Below are 19,929 nucleotides of genomic sequence, written 5' to 3'. Positions count from 1 at the left end.
CTCCCTGTATGCTTTGTATGCCCTAGTTTAATAATTTTATAGTAGTGTAGTGAGCTAATGTCCTAATTTTGCGTAGCATAGACTTTGCTGTGGGTCGCTGTTTCTTGGTTACCAAAAGATTTTTTAATCCCATTTCATTATGTTGCAATTTTTAATCAAACTTTTTCAGCATATTCACACCAATTACAAACTTTAGGATTGCTGGTGAAGGGTTGTACTTACTGAACAGACTGATATGGTAACAGAAAAAATATAGCAACTTGGATAACTACTGTTATGCCTAGGAGGAGTGAGCGACAGAATGATCAGTCCCGGTTAAACAACCTCTGGGGGTAGAGCTGCAGGTTGGCCCAGCACAATGTGCTTCCCTGCCTCCAGCCTCCTGCAGGAGAATGAAACTGGAAGGGGAGGGGCGGTAATACTATTCTGAGTATAATGATTGTTTAGTGGGAGTGACTCAGTGATATGGTCTCCAAGGACCTTTTTGTGAAGATTAGACTGTTACTGCATAACTGAAAAACCATCACTCATGACAGTATTCTTGTATTATTTTGTTCTATGACACTACCAGTATGTAACCTCACCATGTTGCAAGATAAAATAGCTTCTTTTTTTGTAGAGTGTGTAATAGTGTTTTTTTGTAGAGTGTATTTTGAAAAAAATATTCATATGTCAGTTGAACACTTGTGTCCCTCTTTTAACCCTGACTAAACTGCTTGCTTTTTATTTCTGGTCCCAGCTGTAGATCAGCTGTCCAGTTTGATGTCATCAGGGAGCAGTAATGGAGCCATCAGACTGAACCCAGCCAGATCTGCTCAGGACACATCAAATGAAGAACAAGTAATAAGTGCAAATATAGGAAATTCCAAGCACACAACCCAAACAGAGCAGGACTTTCAAATACCCATCACCAATATAGATGACATTTTATCAGAAGTGAGCCTCTGTACTGATAAAGATACACACACAACATCCTCCTACGAAAAACTATCCAATGAGTCTGTATCCTGCTGCTCAAGCCAAAAAGGTGTAACCTTGTCTGACAAAGTTGGCATTCAGGTTCCAATACCGTCCAGTCCCCTGGACTGTTCCATCTTGGATGCAGGAAATGAAAAAGGTGCCATCCTCCCTGTGGAGACAACACAGGAAAAGAGCTCTGCTGTCTTCAGTGGGTCAAGTCTGGAAATTCCTGATGCTGGTTCTATATATATGTACCCCATAGGAGATAGTGATTCAAACAGTGACTCCAGCACTGACAGCAGTGAAATGGTCAATAAGATAACTGGCAGCAGTTTTAGTCTTCATGAGTCGTCTTCAGATGAGGAAGAAGTGGAGTTTTGTTCCTGTGATGCCCAACAATCTGCTGCTGGTGGACACTTTCATATAAGCCACTCATCGAATGGGTCTTCACCTTTTCAGCCTGCTAGCAGTCAAAATACAAACCTGGATCAGACTGTTGATGTGTTGCAGGTCTTTTTTGATGTGTCACTGACAAGCAAAGAAAACTCTGTTTCAACAACCCAATGCTCACAGCTTTCTCAGTTATCAGGGGTCTTCCCTACAGAGTCTTTTCTACAGAGTCAGTCTTCCAACAGTACAATACCTGTGTCTTCTATAGAGGGCCACATTAAAACCTTTGACAAAGTTAAAGCATGTGTGGCATCTAGTTCTGGAAGCCTAAGCATTTACAGCAGCCCCTCCCCACCAGAAACCTGCAGTGTCACTCAGGGTTCTAATGCAAATTTACATGCAGATGCCTCACTGACCTCAGATTGGCTGAAGCATTTGAATACACGAACACCCAGTTCACTAACAATGGAATCAGAGACCTCAATTTCAAGCACCAGCAGATTGCATACAAGAGTGTCAGCAACAATTTTAAACAAAGAAAAGGTCCTGGATTGTAGAGGTAATTTAAAACCTCATGCTAGATCCTTGCTTAAGAAGACCTCTAAGCTAAAACTTCTTGGTAATTCAGACTGTCCTGTGTGGAGTAGTAACTTAAAACTTCAGGTTGAAACTCAAATCCAACCAAACACTAGTGCTCCCAAACTGAAGGGCCTAAGCATTAAGTGTAAGAACAAATCACCAGAGCAGCCTCTCCAGCCCAAGAGTGAAAGTCCAGTTCCTTCAAACACCAATGCTTCCATGAACCAGTCAACAAAATTACCACCAACGGCAACCATGTCAAGCCTTTTGAAGACCAACCAGCCTGATGTGAACAGCGGCCTTACTGTGCCCAAAGTAAGTGAAAGAAAACAAGTTACAGCTGAACAAAGTCCTTCAGGTGGCACATTACAAACTGTACAGCTGGCCAAGGAGAAGGACATCGATTTAGGTTCTACAGCAACCGCCAAATCACAGGGCTGGTCTCACCTTCCTCCCACGCAGAGAACATTTATAGAGGTTCGACTGTCAGCACACAATGAAACACTTAATTCAAAAGTCTCCAAACCCATTCAACGAGGCACAGATGGAAGACTAGCACCCATGCTTTCTCCTGCAAACTCCACAGATGGCATGATCAGTAACACAGTATTTAATTCACTGTGTTCTACCAAAGAAGCTCATTCAACCACAAGTAATGGTTCAAAACCCAGTACTATTGTGGAAAGAACTGAGACCCTAAAGTCCAGCACATCCAGACTGTACATAAAGACAATGGAAAGACAAAGCTTCTTGACAGACACTGCCTTGACTGCAGACTACAATCCCTTCTCTGTCAGACATAAGATAAAGTCCTTTGAAAACCTGACTAATTTTGACAAGCCAGTGGCTAAAAGCAGTGACATTCACTCATATGCTCTGGCATATAGAGCCTCGCTTAACCAAAGGATTGCTGGTTATATGGGCTTGGTTAATTCTAAGAACTGCCAGGCACAGCAAAGAAATTTAAGTTCATATGTGGATAATTTAATCCCTACCACACCCTGCTCACTTTTTCTTGGTAAATCTCCATCTAGCATTGCACTGATAAACCTTGAGCTTCCACAGTCAAGGTGTAACACAGCTCCCGTGACTGAGGACAATCCTGAGGCTGATATTCAAAGAGCTTCAGTTGGGATTACAACACAGACTCCTCAAGAACAACAGAGAAAACATGACAGACTCCCCAACAGCAGGTTGCGGCAGCTCAGGGCTCTTAGTATGCCTGAATTGGAAAAACTATGTACAGAGGACTTTAATAGAGGACATGGTACTGTCAGAGACAAAACTGAGCATGGCATACATCCCACTATACATTCGAAAGCCACAGTGACTGAGAGCTTTCCATCTTTTTCAACCCTAACAAAAGTGGATGTGAACAGGCTGAGCCGAGATGACCTTAGATCCACAGAAGAGACTCCTCAAGGAACCCTACAGACCCATGGACAACTGCCTGGCTGGTCCATCAGGTGCGGATTTTAATTAAAACTTGCCCATTGTAATTAATTTTGGTCATATGTGGAGTGCATTGAATCCACTCTGTGTATGAATTAGAAATGTCTTACTTTGAGCCCCAAGATGTCACTGTGCACTGCAATGAAGCTAAAATAGATTATTAAAAAAACTCTTTGGGCAAAGTCATATCATGAGAATATTGCAATTTTCTGAGAAAGAAAAATCATAATATAGTGACTTGCAAATACAGGTACAATCCAAGCCACAGTAGGTCTAGTAGTTCCAATCCGATCAGGCAAGCCAGCATATTCTGATATATTAATTTGTCAAGGTGGGTGGGACAAAGGCCAGCTTAAATAAAAGAGGCTTCGATGACATCCACAGAGACTGCAGAACGTGAGTCTAAGGGAAGAGCATTCCACAGTGTCAGAGCCTCCACTTCAAATGCACGATCACTTTTTGTTGTAAGAGCATGTGATCAGCTAGTAAGCCCTGGTTTGAAGACCAAAGTTGCCTAGTGGTGATATAAGGGTGAAACAAGTTGGAGATGCCTTACTGTGCAGGGCTCTATATGTGAAAACGAGCACCTTAAACTGAGTCCTGAACCTGACGGGGAGCCAATGTAACGATGACAGGATGGGTGTAATGGGACTTGTCCTGCTAGACCTGGTCAACAGCCTTGCAGCAGCATTCTGGAAATGTTTCTTAAATGAAAGAAACATGTATGGGTCAAAGATTTGATATGACGATCAAAGTACATAGATTGGTCTAACATAATACCAGGACTCCTGGGATTTAACTGTACAGCTGATAATAGTGACCTAGTACGCTGAGATAACATGGAAGCTATGCTGTCAGAAGCAACAATAAGGACCTCTTATCTAATGACTTAAAGGAGACATACATCTGGATATGATCAGCTAATAGTGACACCTTTAAAATGGAGCATAGACAAAGAAAAGAAAATCACACCAACACAGAACCCTGAGGTACAACATATGAAAGAGCAGTTTCAGACATGTATGACCTATTGACATAGAAAAAGTCCTGTTTGAGAGATAGAATGACAACCACTCCAGGGCACTTCCACCCACCGCCTAAGCCTTTCAGTCAGGTTGCTGTGATCGCAAGTATCAAAAGTAGCACTAAGATCCAGAACCACAACAGAGCATTCACCCACATCAGAGGACATCATTATGTCACCGAGACCTTAAGAAGAGCTGTTTCAGTGGAATGCTTGTAATGGAAATCAGATTATCTACAATGTTGTGTGCAGTCAAGGCGGCAGTGAGCTGTTTGACAACAACTTTCTCTAAAATCTTTGAGATAAACGGCAGCTTGGAAATATGCTTATAGTTTTATGTAGAGGGATGGGTGAAGATTAGTCTTTTTCAAAAGAGGTTACGCAACAGCATATTTAAAATTGATTGGGACAAAACCAGATTTGAGGTGGCTATTGATCGAGACCAGGCATGGCCCAACAGTCTCAAAGCACAGGAGTTAGTAAAATTCCTTGTGTTTTTTCAATTGTCTGTGAGTTTATTAAAGTGAGTATAAGAGATTAAGTATACTTACCCCCCCCCCCCCCCCGGAGGCCGATCGAGGTCCCCTCCGCTGTGGCAACGGGTGATGTTCCCGTTTACGCGTTCGGGACGCACCTGCCACCATTCCGCACACATTCATTCGGTTTTACAGTCTTGACCTTCCTTCGGCACCTGGCACTTGTGCGCTCTCCTCTTAGTCGTGCCACTTTATTGCACACTGGGGCAGGCGGGGTTTTCGGCACGGTTTAGTGGGTATCTCGTTCCCATAGTGTTGTAACCAACGCAGTTCGAGTTCCCTCGAAGGGGAACGTCTCGGGTTACGTATGTAACCCTGGTTCCCCGAGAAGGGGAACGAGACACTGCGTCGGCCCGCCGCACCTCTCTCCCCGCCTGAAGCGCCTGCTTCATAGTTTAAGCTAATGATGAGTGTGTACAGGTGTGCTTTATACTCCTCCGGTTATTCCGTCACACCTTACCGTTCTAGCAACAAGCCAATAGGATTAGAGTGATTTCATTCACGTTCAGACCTGCTGCGCCTAGAGGCGTTCCCATAGTGACGTAACCGACGCAGTGTCTCGTTCCCCTTCTGGGGAAACAGGGTTACATACGTAACCCGAGACGATTTCTACAGGTCAGCAGTGCTCTACAGTTCAGCTGTGGTCAACAGGTCAGTAGTGATCTACAGGTCAGTACTGGTCTACCGGTCATAAGGAAATGTGGGCTGTTTTGTTTTCTCCTAACAATACACATTTGCATCTGTGGAATTAACACCTCGACTCTACATTGTGTGTAGACTGATGAATGTTTATCTCTTAATGCAGCTGTATTATCTGGACAGGAACAGAATATGTACTGGTCAGTCATACCGTTGGCAGCTCACACACAGCATACTACAAGAGCACAGCAAATCACTTTAGCACAGATGCTTGCCAGGTAGCTTAGAGGATGCATTTTGTCGTTACTTAAACACTTTTGCCCTTAAAAAGTACACCAACCCACTCATAGCTTGTCTTATGAACCCCTCCATAAGTTACAGTGCATGTGTTACTATATACAGACATAATACAGCTACTTAACAACTCACCTCGGGCACGTCTCTCGTGAACTATCAACATTACAGGCGCGTTTGGTAGCATTTACCTACTATGTCTGTGAGAGAGAGAGCGCCCTCAAGCCAATAAATCTCCACAGGTATATGGATAATAAATGAATGACTTATGGCAAGCCTCCTTTGCATGACTAAAGTTGCTGTGGTGTATAATACTGAATGGGTGATAAGCAGGACTTTGTTTCTAGCTGTCATGACATGTCTTCAATTTGACTCATTTTTTTCTACAGTTTTAAAGAGCTGGCTACTTCTCCTGTCAGTCAGTGTAAGCTGCAAACACTTTCTTCCCTGACAGTTAAATCATACCTGTCTGCCCTGCTTCAGGAGGCCAAGGCCCTGTCAGAGGTAACACTATACTGCTGATAACATATATTTGCAAGAACCATTTCATATATAACTTAATGTCTAATGCATCCTGTCATACTTTCTGTCTGATTTTTTTATGTCACATTGACTCTGTGTCTGAACCACCTGCAGGTAAACCATAACACTTACCTTGTTTTCCTGAGTAAAGAAGAAGGCTCAGGACTTGGCTTTAGTATTGCTGGTGGCGTCGACCTTGAGCAGAAGGCAATAACTGTAAGTACAGTATGTAAAGGCTCAAGAACTGTTTAAATGCACAGCTTGACATCATTCAGAGTTTGATGATGTGCATTGCAAGCTGCTGTGGTGTCTTGCTTGATACTACCAATATATCAGAAATGTTCAAATAGAGTGGGTTGGCCGTTAATCGGAAGGTCGGCGGTTCAATCCCTGGCTCCCCCTGGTTGTGTGTCGAAGTGTCCTTGGGCAAGATACTGAATTTGAATACTGATTTGCCCCTGGCGGCTGTTCCGCCAGTGTGTGAATGCTAGTTTCCGTTTGAGCACTTAGGCTCAGTGTATGAATGTGAATGTAGTGTAAAAGTGGTCGAAAAGACTAGACAAGTACGGAGCATTTACATTACACTTACTGTAGAGGCTTTAATTAATTTTAATTAAAAAGAAAAAAATAGTATGAAAGTCCTTCTTAGAAAATGCTGCACAGTGGATTCTACAATTACTGTTGTGAAGCCCTGTGCAGTCCCCCTCAGGTCATTTAATCCAATCTCTCTGTCTAGATTAACTAATCATCCCCCATAGTAATTGGCTCGATGTTTCCCTCCCTCTCTGCCTCAAGCTGATGTGTGGTGAGCGTTCTGGCGCTAAGTGGCTGCCGTGCATCACCCAGGTGGGTGCTACACATTGGTGGTGGTTGAGGTGAGGCCCCCACTACACTGTGAAGCGCTTTGAGTTTCAATGATAAAGCGCTATATAAATGTAATGCATTATTATTATTAAAGGTTTAACACAGTGTCACCTTTTATTTTGCAAATTCTAAACTGCTCTCTGTCGACAGGTTCTGTCTGAATTGTTTTTCCAGTTATAGAAAGGGTGGTAGCAGATCAACTGCTAATTTTTATTCTTGATAATAATATCTTTGAAAAACTCCAACACACAAAGGTCTTGGTCAAGAGTTGGTACTTAGAATGTGTTGAAACCTCAAGTCTAGTTTTAAAAAAACCTATGGTACTAAAACTGCACTTAACAAGTTCTGCAGCTGAACAGGTGTTCACTGTGGGGTGCCCCAAGGCTTAGTGCTGGGCCCAATACAGATATTTAAACTCAACTGTTAAACAAATAGCCTCTTTGTTGTGCAGATCTTCACAGACATCTTTTGACAAGCTGTGCAAGCCTCCAACAGCTTTCTAAATAAAAAGGATTTTCACATAAATCACTGAAATGCTTGTCTTCGTGTCTGATCAAAATCAAACAGAAAGGCCATTATGATTAATGATGTGTTTACAGTAAACATCTCTATTAAGCCCACGTACCAAATATGGTGGTAAAATAAAAACTACATAACTTCTTGTTACACAAATAACACTTTTTATTGTAAGCTAAACAATGACATGTGCCTGCTGATCCCAGAAGAAATTGCAAACAGACTGTTAAAATTTCAGATAGTTGATTTTTAATTCTATTTGTGTAGAATAAAATGTCTTTTAACCATAAATTATACGATATGTTGATATCTGATATTTAATTAGGGCCTATGTAAACTCAGTTTTTGGGGACCTAAACATACTCGAAAACTCACCAAACTTGGCACACATGTCAGAAGTGGTGAAAAATTTTGTATTTAGTGGGTTTTGCGCATGGGCGAAATGGCTCGCTAGCGCCACCTTGAAAATTAGCCCCTCGGCCACGTTCAACCTACATGCCCGAATTTTCTGGGGACATGTAGCATATCAAGACACACAAAAAAGCCTCAAGAACCCATACCCTAAACTCAACAGGAAGTTGAATTATACGTCAAATTTTGGATGATTTACACACTTCGTACTTTAACGAACTCCTCCTAGGGATTTAGTCCGACCGACTTCAAATTTCTGCTGTGCCTTCTATAGGCATTGAAGATGAAAAGTTGTGCTATCTGTGAGTTTGCGTCAATGGGCGTGTCCGTGGCGTCAAAGATCAACTCTTCGCCATGACAAAGGAAGTTGTTGTAACTTCAGTGTATATGCTCACATCTGCACCAAACTGTACATGTAGGATGAGAGTCCCACCCTGAACACATGTACATGCCGACATTCACGCACAGTCATAGCACCACCTGCTGGCAACAGGAAGTGACTTTTATCGAAGCAGCCCCCGCCGCACGTTTGACCTACGTGTACAAATTTTCTGTGGTACATATATCTTGTCCAGACACACAAGAAAGCCTCTTGGAGCGATGCCCTAAACCCAACAGGAAGTCGGCTATTTTGAATTTTACGTAAATGTTTGGAAGATTTACACACTTCGTACTTTAACGAACTCCTCCTAGGGATTTAGTCAGATTGATTTCAAATTTGTGGTGTACCTTCTAAAGGCATTGAAGATGAGAAGTTGTGCTATCTGTGAGTTTTCGTCAATGGGCGTGTCCGTGGCGTGGCGTCAAAGATCAACTCTTCGCTGTGACACAGGAAGTTGTTGTAACTTCAGTGTACATGCTCACATCTGCACCAAACGTTACGTGCTTGATAACTGTCCTGCCCTGAACATATCTACACACGAATACCGATTTATATTCATAGTGGCAAGTGCTATGTAGCTCCACATAGGGGACACAGGAAGTGACATATAACACCTTCATGCGGCTTCAGAACCGCGTAGCAAATTCACAGCCACACCGGCAGAGCTCCAGAATGTGCAACGCGGCCGGCTCACACCCGGACGCGCTACAAGTACGAGGGCCCGCCCAACGCTAAATCCCTAGGAGGAGTTTCGTACATGTAGGTTGAACGTGAACGAGGGGATAATCTTTTCCAAATTTCTAGGTGGCACTAGCAAGTCATTTTGAGTTTTCGAGTATGTTTAGGCCCCGACAATGGAGCTTGCTTTTCAGAAAAAAAAAAAAAATATATATATATATATATATATATAATCTTAGCAAATTCAATAGGAACCTCGCACGGTCGTGCTCGGGCCCTAATAATCTTTACAGTTTCAATAGGGACCTCACACGGTTCGTGTTCGGGCCCTAACAAGTAGTATTGACAGCCATAATTTCAGCATGAAGTAAAGCGGTGCAACGTTTTTTAATGGGCATTTAGCATGTGAAAGTCAAAATTACACATTTGTGTGCACAGTGGCGAAGTAATATCCAATAATAATATAATGCAAATTTGGAAAGTATTCATTATTGGTCACTTGATAGGCACACGGTCTTGTTATATATCACCATTAGTAGTAAAAAGAAATTCATGTTTTCCACCAGGGCAGTAAAATGTGAAGTTGAGCTGCTGATCTGAGCTTCCCTGCTGTTATCATTTTATTGCCAATAATATTCCTCAGCTGTTTGACTCACAAAGGTAAGGGCACATTTCTGTCAACATAACAAAGCCATAACAGAGCGCTGGAGAGAGAGAGTAAAAACATGAAACTAATCCAACTACATATTTAACCACAAGCCAAAGCCAGCTCTGGAGAATAAACCAATCCAACTAACCTTACATGATTTTTCTACCAGGGCAGTAAAAGTTTAGCTGGCTGATGCTTCCATGATCTAAGTTAATGTTACGGTTTTATTGCTTTAAAAACATCTGTCCCACATTATAGCCTTCCATCTTTGAAAATCCACATCCATGATTTCTGCCGTCAGCTGTCTGTTTCTGTCTGTTATTATTATTTCCTCTTCTTCTTTGTACATATTCAATGTAGTGACGAAGAAGTGAAGAATGTTGTGATGACGAAACGTGCTCTGTATGCTTGGCTACGGTAGAAACATGACGACAAAATATGGCAACCTCCATAGAAGAGGGTGCCCGCGGTAATACAGATAAAAATGGCTCATTCTAAGGTAATAAAAACATAACGGTTCGTTATGTTAGGTCTTTATACACTACTAGGGGTGTGGAAAATAATTGGACTTGGACGATTATGAATCGATTAACAAATGTCAATAATCGATTATCTAGAGGTTAATTGATAACGTAATGTTGACAGAACGAAAAAGGTGGAACTTGGAAATGCGGAAGTGCAGCTCCGGACCGTCTGTGCGGTGCACACAACTGTGCGGTGCACACAACAGAGACGTGTGGTTCTCCTTGTTTAGCACAGACAGGTAGCTATTGATTGAGTGACTGCTGCTACTAAAATTGCACATGATCAGTAAAATCAATGCATAACTCACGTTAATGATTTTCACCCGCACACTGTGCAGCGCGGTAGCGCTTAGCGAGCGTCCGCACTGAGATCCAATAATATGAATATATTAAAGCTGCAAGCAGCGTTGGGCGGGCCCTCGCACTTGTAGCGCGTCCGGGTGTGAGCCGGCCGAGTTGCACATTCTGGCTACGTGGTTCCGAAGCCGCATGAAGGTGCTATATGTCACTTCCTGTGTTCCCTATGTGGAGCTACATAGCACTTGCCGCTATGAATATAAATCGGTATTGGCGTGTAGATGTCTTCGGGGTGGCACAGTTATCAAGCACGTAAAGTTTGGTTCAGATGTGAGCATGTACACTGAAGTTACAACAACTTCCTGTGTCAAAATTTGTATACGTAGGTGAAACATGCGGCGGGGGCTGCTTCGTTAAAAGTCACTTCCTGTTGCCAACAGGTGGCGCTATGACTGTGGGTGAATGTCAGCATGTACATGTGTTCAGGGCAGGACTCTCATCCTACATGTACAGTTTGGTGCAGATGTGAGCATATACACTGAAGTTACAACAACTTCCTTTGTCATGGCGAAGACTTGATCTTTGACGCCACGCCATGGACACGCCCATTGACGAAAACTCGCAAATAGCACAACTTTTCATCGTCAATGCCTTTAGAAGGCACAGCAGAAATTTGACGTCGATCCGACTAAATCCCTAGGAGGAGTTCGTTAAAGTACGGAGTGTGTAAATCATCCAAAAATGGCAGACTTCCTGTTGCCTTTAGGGTATGGGTTCTTGAGGCTTTTTTGTGCGTCTTGATATGATACATGTCCCCAGAAAATTTCGTACATGTAGGTTGAACGTGAACGAGGGGATAATCTTTTACAATTTTCTAGGTGGCGCTAGCGAGTCATTTTGCCACGCCCATGCGCGGGAAAAAAAATATATATATATATAATCTTAGCAAATTCAATAGGGACCTCACACGGTCGTGCTCGGGCCCTAATAACACTCATAAAACTGATCAATACTTTAAATATATAAGACTAATAAGACTGAAATTTTGCCACTGTCTGTTTTTAAATGAATGTCATTTAAGACAAGAGCCGATTCAGTACTGTCAAAATACTGACTGGAATACATCAAAACATTTATTTAGTGCCAAGAAAGCACTAAGCTGTTGAAAAAAAGATTTTTTCCCTGATTTTACTTGAAAACGGGTGGTTTGATATGGGCCTGTAATTGCTCATTAGTGATGTGTTCTATTTTGAGAGTGGCTTGATGACTGCAGTCTTCAGGCTTGTGGGAAGAAACCTGAGAGAAGAGTTTGCGATTATGATCTGAGGCCCTGCAATCAGAAACATTTTTAAAAGGCCTGTTGGCAAAATATAAAGCAGCAGGAGGATTTCAGATGTTGTAAAATGTCCTCCAGGTTTTTGTGATTGATAGGATCAAATTGTGTCATGCTATTTAAATTGATTTCAAGTGGACACATGGACAACACATGTAAATGGTATGGAGGCAATGCCACGTTTGCCTGTCTAATTTTCTGAATTTTGTCAGTGAAGATTCATTACAGGCTACTGCTACTCACATAGGAGGGTTGGTTAGCCTGTCAACACAAGCAAACAAGGCACATGCATTTTTTAGCAATGATGTCAGAGGAGAAGTTCAATTCAATTTCATTTATATAGCGCCAAATCACAACAACAGTTATCTCACAGCGCTTTTAGACCGTACTCTATGATGTTATTTAAAGAAGCCCAACAATTCCCACCAAGAGCAAGCACTAGGCGACAGAGGCAAGGAAAAACTTCCTTTTAAGAGGCAGAAACCTCGAGCAGAACCATGGCTCAGGGTGGGCGGCCATCTGCCTCGACCAGTTGGGGGTGAAAAAAGTGAAATCTGGAGATTTGTTTTCTGCTACCAATGTGCGAAACTCTTTTTTTCCATTCTTACCAGCGTGGCATTTCTTCATGGAGATCTTTTCTTACCAGAGACCACCTTCACCTTAGTGATGGGATCAATAACATTTGTAATTTTAGAATTGAAATTACTTGCATCTCATTGACCCATGAGATAATAAATACTTTAATAAATAGTTTCACTGGTGTTTTCAGTGATATGCCATTTTGTGATGACCTCTGTTTTAACATTGTGTGCACAGATATGGCACTCTCAAAGAAAACACAGGAATGATCAGAGAGTGCTACAGCATTCACCACATCCTTGGAAATGTTCAGACCCTTGGAGAGGATTAAATCCAGAGTCTGTCTCATGTCTCATGTTGGGTCAGTCCATAATTATCAAGAACACAACAGAGTTCTTTAGTCCCTCTATCCTGGGGGTTGTCAACATGGATGTTAAAATCACCAACAATAAGTACACAGTCAAAGTCAATACAGATTATAGACAGCAGTTCAGTAAATGTTGCACAGTATTTAGGTGCTTCATATTTAAAAATATATATATACTCTAGATTCACTCATAAAACTGAAGTTGGGAGGGAGAGACTTGATAGGAACAGCTGTTCTGTTGTCTAACCAAGTTTCAGATAAAAACATAAAAATAAGATTGTTCTTGATGATAATATCATTGATTGAAAAATGTTTTTCCTGGCAAATACCTGATGTATAAAGCTAAATTTAGTGAGTGAAAAGCATTATCTGCCCCATTTTTTGCCACAGGCTGTGGCTGAGGAGGAATTGATGCTAAATTTGCAGAATCTGTGGAGTGCTTCCTGTTTCTTCCGCTTTCCCATTCTTTTTCTTTTACCTATCAAGACAAGAACTGAGAAAGCAGTACACATCATATCATATATAATGATTAATGAATTAATGATATATAAATGTAAATGTGAAAAATAATATGGAGACTGGTTGGTGTTGTTTTAATACTAGTTAATAATAACTAATAATAGTTCTTGACAACCTTTCTGGGCAGCGGGTGTTAATGCTCTCACGCGTACCTTTGTGTCCAGGTTCATCGGATCTTCAGCAAAGGTGCAGCTAGCCGCGAAGGCACAATCCAGAGAGGTGACAGTATTTTATCCATAAACGGCACAAGTCTGGAGGGTAAAACCCATGGAGAGGCTGTGTCTTGCCTTCATCAAGCCAGGCTGTCCAATCAAGCCTTAGTAGTCATTAGCAGAGACATGGGCTGTGTCTCTGACAGACATAACATGTGTTTTGCTAGGAAGAAGTCTGTGGAGGCGGAAGCAGGTAAGGCTTAGACTTACATCTATGACCATATAGACAAACGTGGTAGTCTTGATGATGGTAAAGCAGGATACCCCCAGCAACATCTACTATTATGTTTAACCTCATTAACCCTTACCTTACCTGTCTTTTTAACATTAACACGTTCAGTCACGTTGCATTTGTATACTTGTCACCTATGAAACTAATTTAAAAACGCTCTGATCTACTTGTCCTGTAGACAAGTCCAGCTCCTGTAGACCTTTTCACTGTTTCAAACACAGGCATTAACCTTATAAACAACCCTTGCTGTTGCAGTTTTAGCCATCGTCAGCTTGAAGCAAGTTAACTTAGCTCCTATAGTAAGCAGAAGCAATTTCTCTCGCTATAGTAATATTTTGCCACTGTAATTCTGGGTGTTGAAATATTTCTCTTGTAAATGTAGGTCCAGACGATGCTTTAACAGTGGAGCTTGACAAGTCTTCTGCTGGCCTGGGCTTCAGTCTGGAGGGGGGAAAGTCTTCAAGCCACGGAGACAGGCCTCTCATTGTCAAACACATCTTTAAAGGTGACCTTTTTTCCTTTTAAGTCTCTTAGCAGGGACACGTTCAAGGTGCAATGTGTAACAATTTAAGAGATTTAAGAATGAAACATTGAACAGGATGTTGATAATGATAGTTTCAGCTGGGAGATGTGTGAAACCTTCAACAGTGGCAACTTTGCTACGTTACACAAGCTCTCTGAGCTTTTTTAGTCAAATAAACAAAATAAACTTAAGAAATTAAGAATTCATTTTCCTTAGTAAACAGAAAAATAACCATTTGAATTCACATTTCTCTCCTTTGCTGAACAATTTGCCTTGCAGACTTCTTGTAAGACACAATTAATAAATCAAACTCACCAAAACCATCTTGTTTAGTTTTTCCACTGTTCCAACAATCACCTCATGCATAAACATTGCCCATGCAGAAAAAGGTTACGTATGCTGGTTTTCACACACACGTGTGGTGAATAAAAATTTACCTGATGTGAGAATGTACGGGCTGTGCCACAGACTTTTGTCTGACTCTGTCAGTAAACTCCAAAGTACTGAAACCAAATGTTTTAAAATATTTCCACTCCAGTTTCTGTGTATATGTCTATAAAGTAGTCTCTGAAAAACACAAGTATGTCCGCAGATACACCATAAAAGTTTGATGTTTATTATCAACATAAAATTTTATGTGAGAGGAATAGAATGATGCCTCTCACACATTTAATTTCAAGGCCGAACTATATGCCACTGGCACTCATGATCAGTTGTGGAGCACTGCAGCTGTTGTACTGCCAGCATAAGTCCAGGAAAATGTCAGGTGGCAGGATGCAGTCTTGCCATTCCCCAATATTAGACATGAATTTTGCTACTGAGTCCTTTACTTTAACTCGGCTAACTGATGGAATTATCATCATCTTAAAAATCCAAGATAACATGAAATAGCATTAAAGAATTGCAAAACAAACTGTCAATAGTTTTTAATAACATCCTCTGTGCATAAATCACCATTTAATCTTCAGTTTAGCTTTTGTGTGTAAAATTGCTGCAGTGAACAGACAGAGCAGTCAGGCACACATAGCGCAATGAGACACCGCAGTGGTGCACAACAGATCTGCCTTCTCATCTCGACTCACTCAGCACATCTTCAGAAGCTGTACATCTGGACTGTGTAAATTAACAAAGTCTGGAAATGAAGCCAGTGACAGCTCTTGCACAATCACTACACTCATGTTGACACATGGCATCCCCCGAGGCAGATGTGTTTGCTCCACTCCCAAATGCCGGCTTGTTCTTCTTTTTCTTTTGTGTGCGTTTTTATCTGGAATGCACAATTGCCATGCACTGCTAATGTACAACAGACAGGCTCTACTGGACATTACCAACACACACAGTCATTTTGGATTTACTGGTTTTATACCACCGGAGCTACAACACATTGTTTGCTCACGAGGCCACACACCACCACTCCCGTGAAAGCACCGAAGCACCAAGTTCGACTGAACAAGCTGATACTAGGAGTGCGCACCAGGGGCGGTGATGTAAGCATGGTAAACGGCTCCATGCTAGACTAAAAGCCCAAGCTAGCCGACCACCACTACCCAGCCTCCTACTAGCTAACATGTGATCTCTGGAAAATAAACTGGACAAGCTCAGGACCAGGATTACAGTCCAACAGGAAATTAGAGAGTGCTTTGCTCCAATTCTCAGATAGCGTCCCAGAAAACGCCATCCAGCTACAGACTCACTCCGTGTACCGGGGAGAGCCGCAGGCACCAGTAAGACCGAAGGGGGAGGTGTGTGTGTATTTATCAACTGTGGAGTTTTTACTGCTGAAATACCGGCCCTGCTATCTTCCAAGGGAATTTACTGCTGTATTTCCAGCTGCTGTTTACATCCTCACGCGAGCTAACTCTATGGCAGCGCTCAGCAGTCTACACAACGCTATCAGCATGTTAGAAACGACTCATCCTGATGCTGTCTTTATCACTATTCACTATTCATACACAGCGTATGTGTGTTTGTTAGAAAAATTTAAATATATTAAAAATTTAAATAGGGTTTGAAATAAATAAAACAGTAAGCGTGTGTGTGTGTGTGTTAAAAAATAAAAATACATTAAAAATAAAATAAATAAATAAAACAGTAAGCGTGTGTGTGTGTGTGTGTTTAAAAAAAATAAATAAATAAAACAGTATCACTATAGGCGACTTCAACCTGTGCAGCCTATGGACTGTATTCCCTAAATACAACACGTAGACATTCCCACCCATGAAAAGAATACTCTGGATCACGTTTACAGCAACATACGTGGTGCATACAGAGTAGGGCTGAACGATTAATTGCATTTGCGATATTATCGGCCTACAGGAAAGTACAATTTATGTTTAACATATCTAATATTGTGTTGGTCATACTATAAAATAATTTATTGCTTGTCTGTTTTGAATAATATGGAAGATATAGAGCTTAAAAAATAATCATATATTAAATCGCAATCGCAATATTGGTTAAACAAATCGCAATTAGATTATTTTCCAAAATTGTTCAGCCCTAATACAGAGCTGCACCCCGCCCCCACTTCGGACATTCAGACCACATCTCTTTGTTCTTGTACCCGGTCTACTGAAAAAGACTGAAACAAACAAACCCTGCCACCAAACAAGTCAAACTCTGGACTCCAGAGATCACCCTGCAGACTGGAATGTGTTTCTGGCAGCAGACACTCTGGAGGACTCTTCTGTCAGCATACAGGACTATGCAGAGTATGTTACTGGGTACATCAGCACCCGTGTTGACATCGTGCCCACACTACAAGACAGAAAGTTCCCTAACCATAAGCCCTTGATAAACAGTAAGGTGTGTCACATGCTGCGTGCTCGCTCTCTTGCATTTACATCAGGCAACGAGATGGAGTACAAAGCTGCGAGGTACCGAGAAGCCATCACAGTGGCCAAGAAACACAGCGGTTAAGAAGCAGTACACAGAGACGCTGGACTGTTTCTATTCTTCTGCTGACCCCGGGCAGATGTGACAAGGCCTGCAGCATATCACAGACTACAAGGCTACCATCAACACCATCAGCCCTACAAACAACCTGCTGGATGACCTCAACATATTCTACTCCCGCTTCGAGGCATCCAGTGACAGCACAGAGAGGAGGCACACACTGGTCAATTCAACCTCAGACGCCACTGCTGCTGCCCTCTATTACTCTCTCTCCCACCTGGAAAACAAAGACTCCTACATCAGGATGCTCTTTGTTGACTACAGCTCTGCTTTTAATACAGCCATCCCTCACAAACTCACCCATAAACTGTCTGCACTTGGACTGCACCCCACACTCTGCGACTGGGTCCTGGAATTTCTGACTGGCAGGCACCAGTTAGTCAGGATCGGCAGCAGAACCTCATCCACCATTATCACAAACATTGGTACTCCACAGGGATGCGTCCTCAGCCCCAACCTCTACACCCTGTTCACTCATGACTGTGCTGCCTCCCACAAGGACAACATCATACTGAAATTTGCGGACCTTGAATATCTGGGCGTTCACATCAGCGAAGACCTCATTTGGACACTGAACACCACACAGCTGGTCAAGAAGGCTCAACAGTGGCTGTATTTCCTAAAGAGACTGAGGAAGTTCACCTAAGATCCTCTGCAACTTCTACAGGTGCACTGTTGAGAGCATTCTGACCAGCTGCATAACCGTGTGATATGGCAGCACTACTGTTATGGACTGCAGACGCCTGCAGAGAGTGGTGAAGACAGCTGAAAAGATCACCAGGACTCCAGTACCCTCCCTGCAGAGCATTTACTATCACAAAGTCCACAGAAGAGCCACCTCCATTTTCAAGGATCCCATCCAAAATTTGTTGGAAAAAGCGATCTCAGAGCTTTATTATGTTACATTCAGTAGGAAGCTAGCTAACGTTATCTACCTAACATTACATTTCAAACAATCCACAGCCGACATTTTTCTGGATTTATTTTAGGTTTTGGAAAGAGAATAAATCGTACTTCTCCTATCAACCTCTCTGGGTAGCGACTGTAATGTCTGTATTCCTTGGATCACAAGAATGTGTATGTCCTTTCTGTCTCCTCAGATGATGATACGAGGAGGGTTGACGTCACATTTCCCATTTCATTAGCTATTAAACAAAACCAGACATCTCATCTTTATTGTTTATGGACTGGTGGATCTCTGAAATCCATTTCTGTAGGTTCAGCTTCTGTTGTTCCTGTTGTTACGTCCCGAGGTGTCTAGGGGTATAGGGACATAAACATAAACCAGATGTTGTTGGTTTGGAAGGATATTTATTTGAAATAATGCAAGTGGAGCACAAACAGAGGATGGGCCAATGGGTGCTGTGGAAATCAACAAACAATTATAACAAAAGGAGATCCTCAAAAGGAGGATTACTGCTTACAGAGGTACTAACAAAAACAAGAATAAACCAAAAGCTCACTAACCTACAGCATTTGAAAAACACAAAACACACAGCACCCCTGAACCTGGTGAAAACTAACATAAAACAACTATGGTATGTGCAAGAAAGGTGTCAGTGATAGCTAAGCTTAAACCTGGCCCACTCTCTTACCTTCACACAGTGAAACACACAAAGTCAAGACACAAAGTCTAACACGGGTTACAAAACACTACTATAAGCTCTATGCCATGCATTCCCAAGGCAAGCAACTCAGGTCAGATTGCTGCCTCGACTGGCAGACCTGGCAGGCTTTTAAGCAGGTGGTGGTCGTCACTGTTGCCATTTGATTGGCCCGTAGAGCATGCCGCACCAATCGAGGGCATGGTCACTGGAAACCCAGGAAGTAGGCGGGACCTTCTCTCCTTGTGCAGCCAATCCTCCGCGTGGGCTTGCACAGCCTGCTCAGCATAACAGATAGCCTACTTAAAAGCACAGGCAAATACAGGTGGGGCGGCGGCAGCCGTAACACTGTATTAAATCAGCATGTTCACCAAACTCTTCACATTCTTCCTATATGGTCAGTTAAACATCACACATCAATTAGTTCAGTTCAGTTCATTTATTATTATCCCAAAAAACTTGGGAAACTTGACTTGCACAAGATAAATATACAAGGATCAGAATAAACACCACAAATACACAAAAGATGCACACAGAAAAATAAAATAAAATGTAACCAGTACATACAATACACTATAAATAAACATTAAAAACAATCTCTAAATATGTTACCTGAGACGATTTAGCAGGGTTATTGCACAGGTAACAAACGCGTTTTTGCTCCTATTGTACTTGAATCATGGAACTCTAAATCTATGACCTGAGGGAAGAGTTAGAGGACGGTTTTTGCAGTGTAATATAGACCTGGACTTACGGAGAACCTGCTGGTCAAAGATAGCAGTCAGGGGAGTCTGTGAGACACCTATAACCTCAACAGCCATCTTCACAAGATTGTTTAGGTGGTTTTTGTCCCCAATGTTCAGGTTTCCATACCATGCAATCATAGCA

The 19,929-nt window shown here is 42.1% G+C and overlaps 2 protein-coding genes across 4 annotated transcripts in view; one reads left to right on the top strand and one right to left on the bottom strand.

Annotated features, from left to right (window-relative positions):
* The window catches only part of npr3 (natriuretic peptide receptor 3), a 229,411-nt gene that overhangs the window by 112,033 nt on the left and 97,449 nt on the right, over positions 1-19,929 (bottom strand). The gene's annotated exons all lie outside the window — the stretch shown is intronic.
* LOC119891301 (PDZ domain-containing protein 2-like) overlaps positions 289-19,929 on the top strand; it is a 28,787-nt gene continuing 9,146 nt past the window's right edge. Inside the window, exons 1-5 of the mRNA XM_038702806.1 lie at positions 289-3,395; positions 6,264-6,378; positions 6,511-6,612; positions 13,680-13,920; positions 14,342-14,464. Coding sequence (XP_038558734.1) covers positions 763-3,395; positions 6,264-6,378; positions 6,511-6,612; positions 13,680-13,920; positions 14,342-14,464 — 3,214 coding nt within the window. The 5' untranslated portion in view covers positions 289-762. The remainder of the gene's footprint in view (positions 3,396-6,263; positions 6,379-6,510; positions 6,613-13,679; positions 13,921-14,341; positions 14,465-19,929) is intronic.

Source organism: Micropterus salmoides, unplaced genomic scaffold, assembly GCF_014851395.1.
Source record: "Micropterus salmoides isolate LMB-PRFRI ecotype aquatic unplaced genomic scaffold, ASM1485139v1 Ms_hic_scaffold_7, whole genome shotgun sequence".
Classification (NCBI taxonomy): Eukaryota; Metazoa; Chordata; class Actinopteri; order Centrarchiformes; family Centrarchidae; genus Micropterus; species Micropterus salmoides.
Note: the sequence above shows the minus strand (reverse complement) of the source record. Positions and strands in the feature narration are given on the sequence as shown.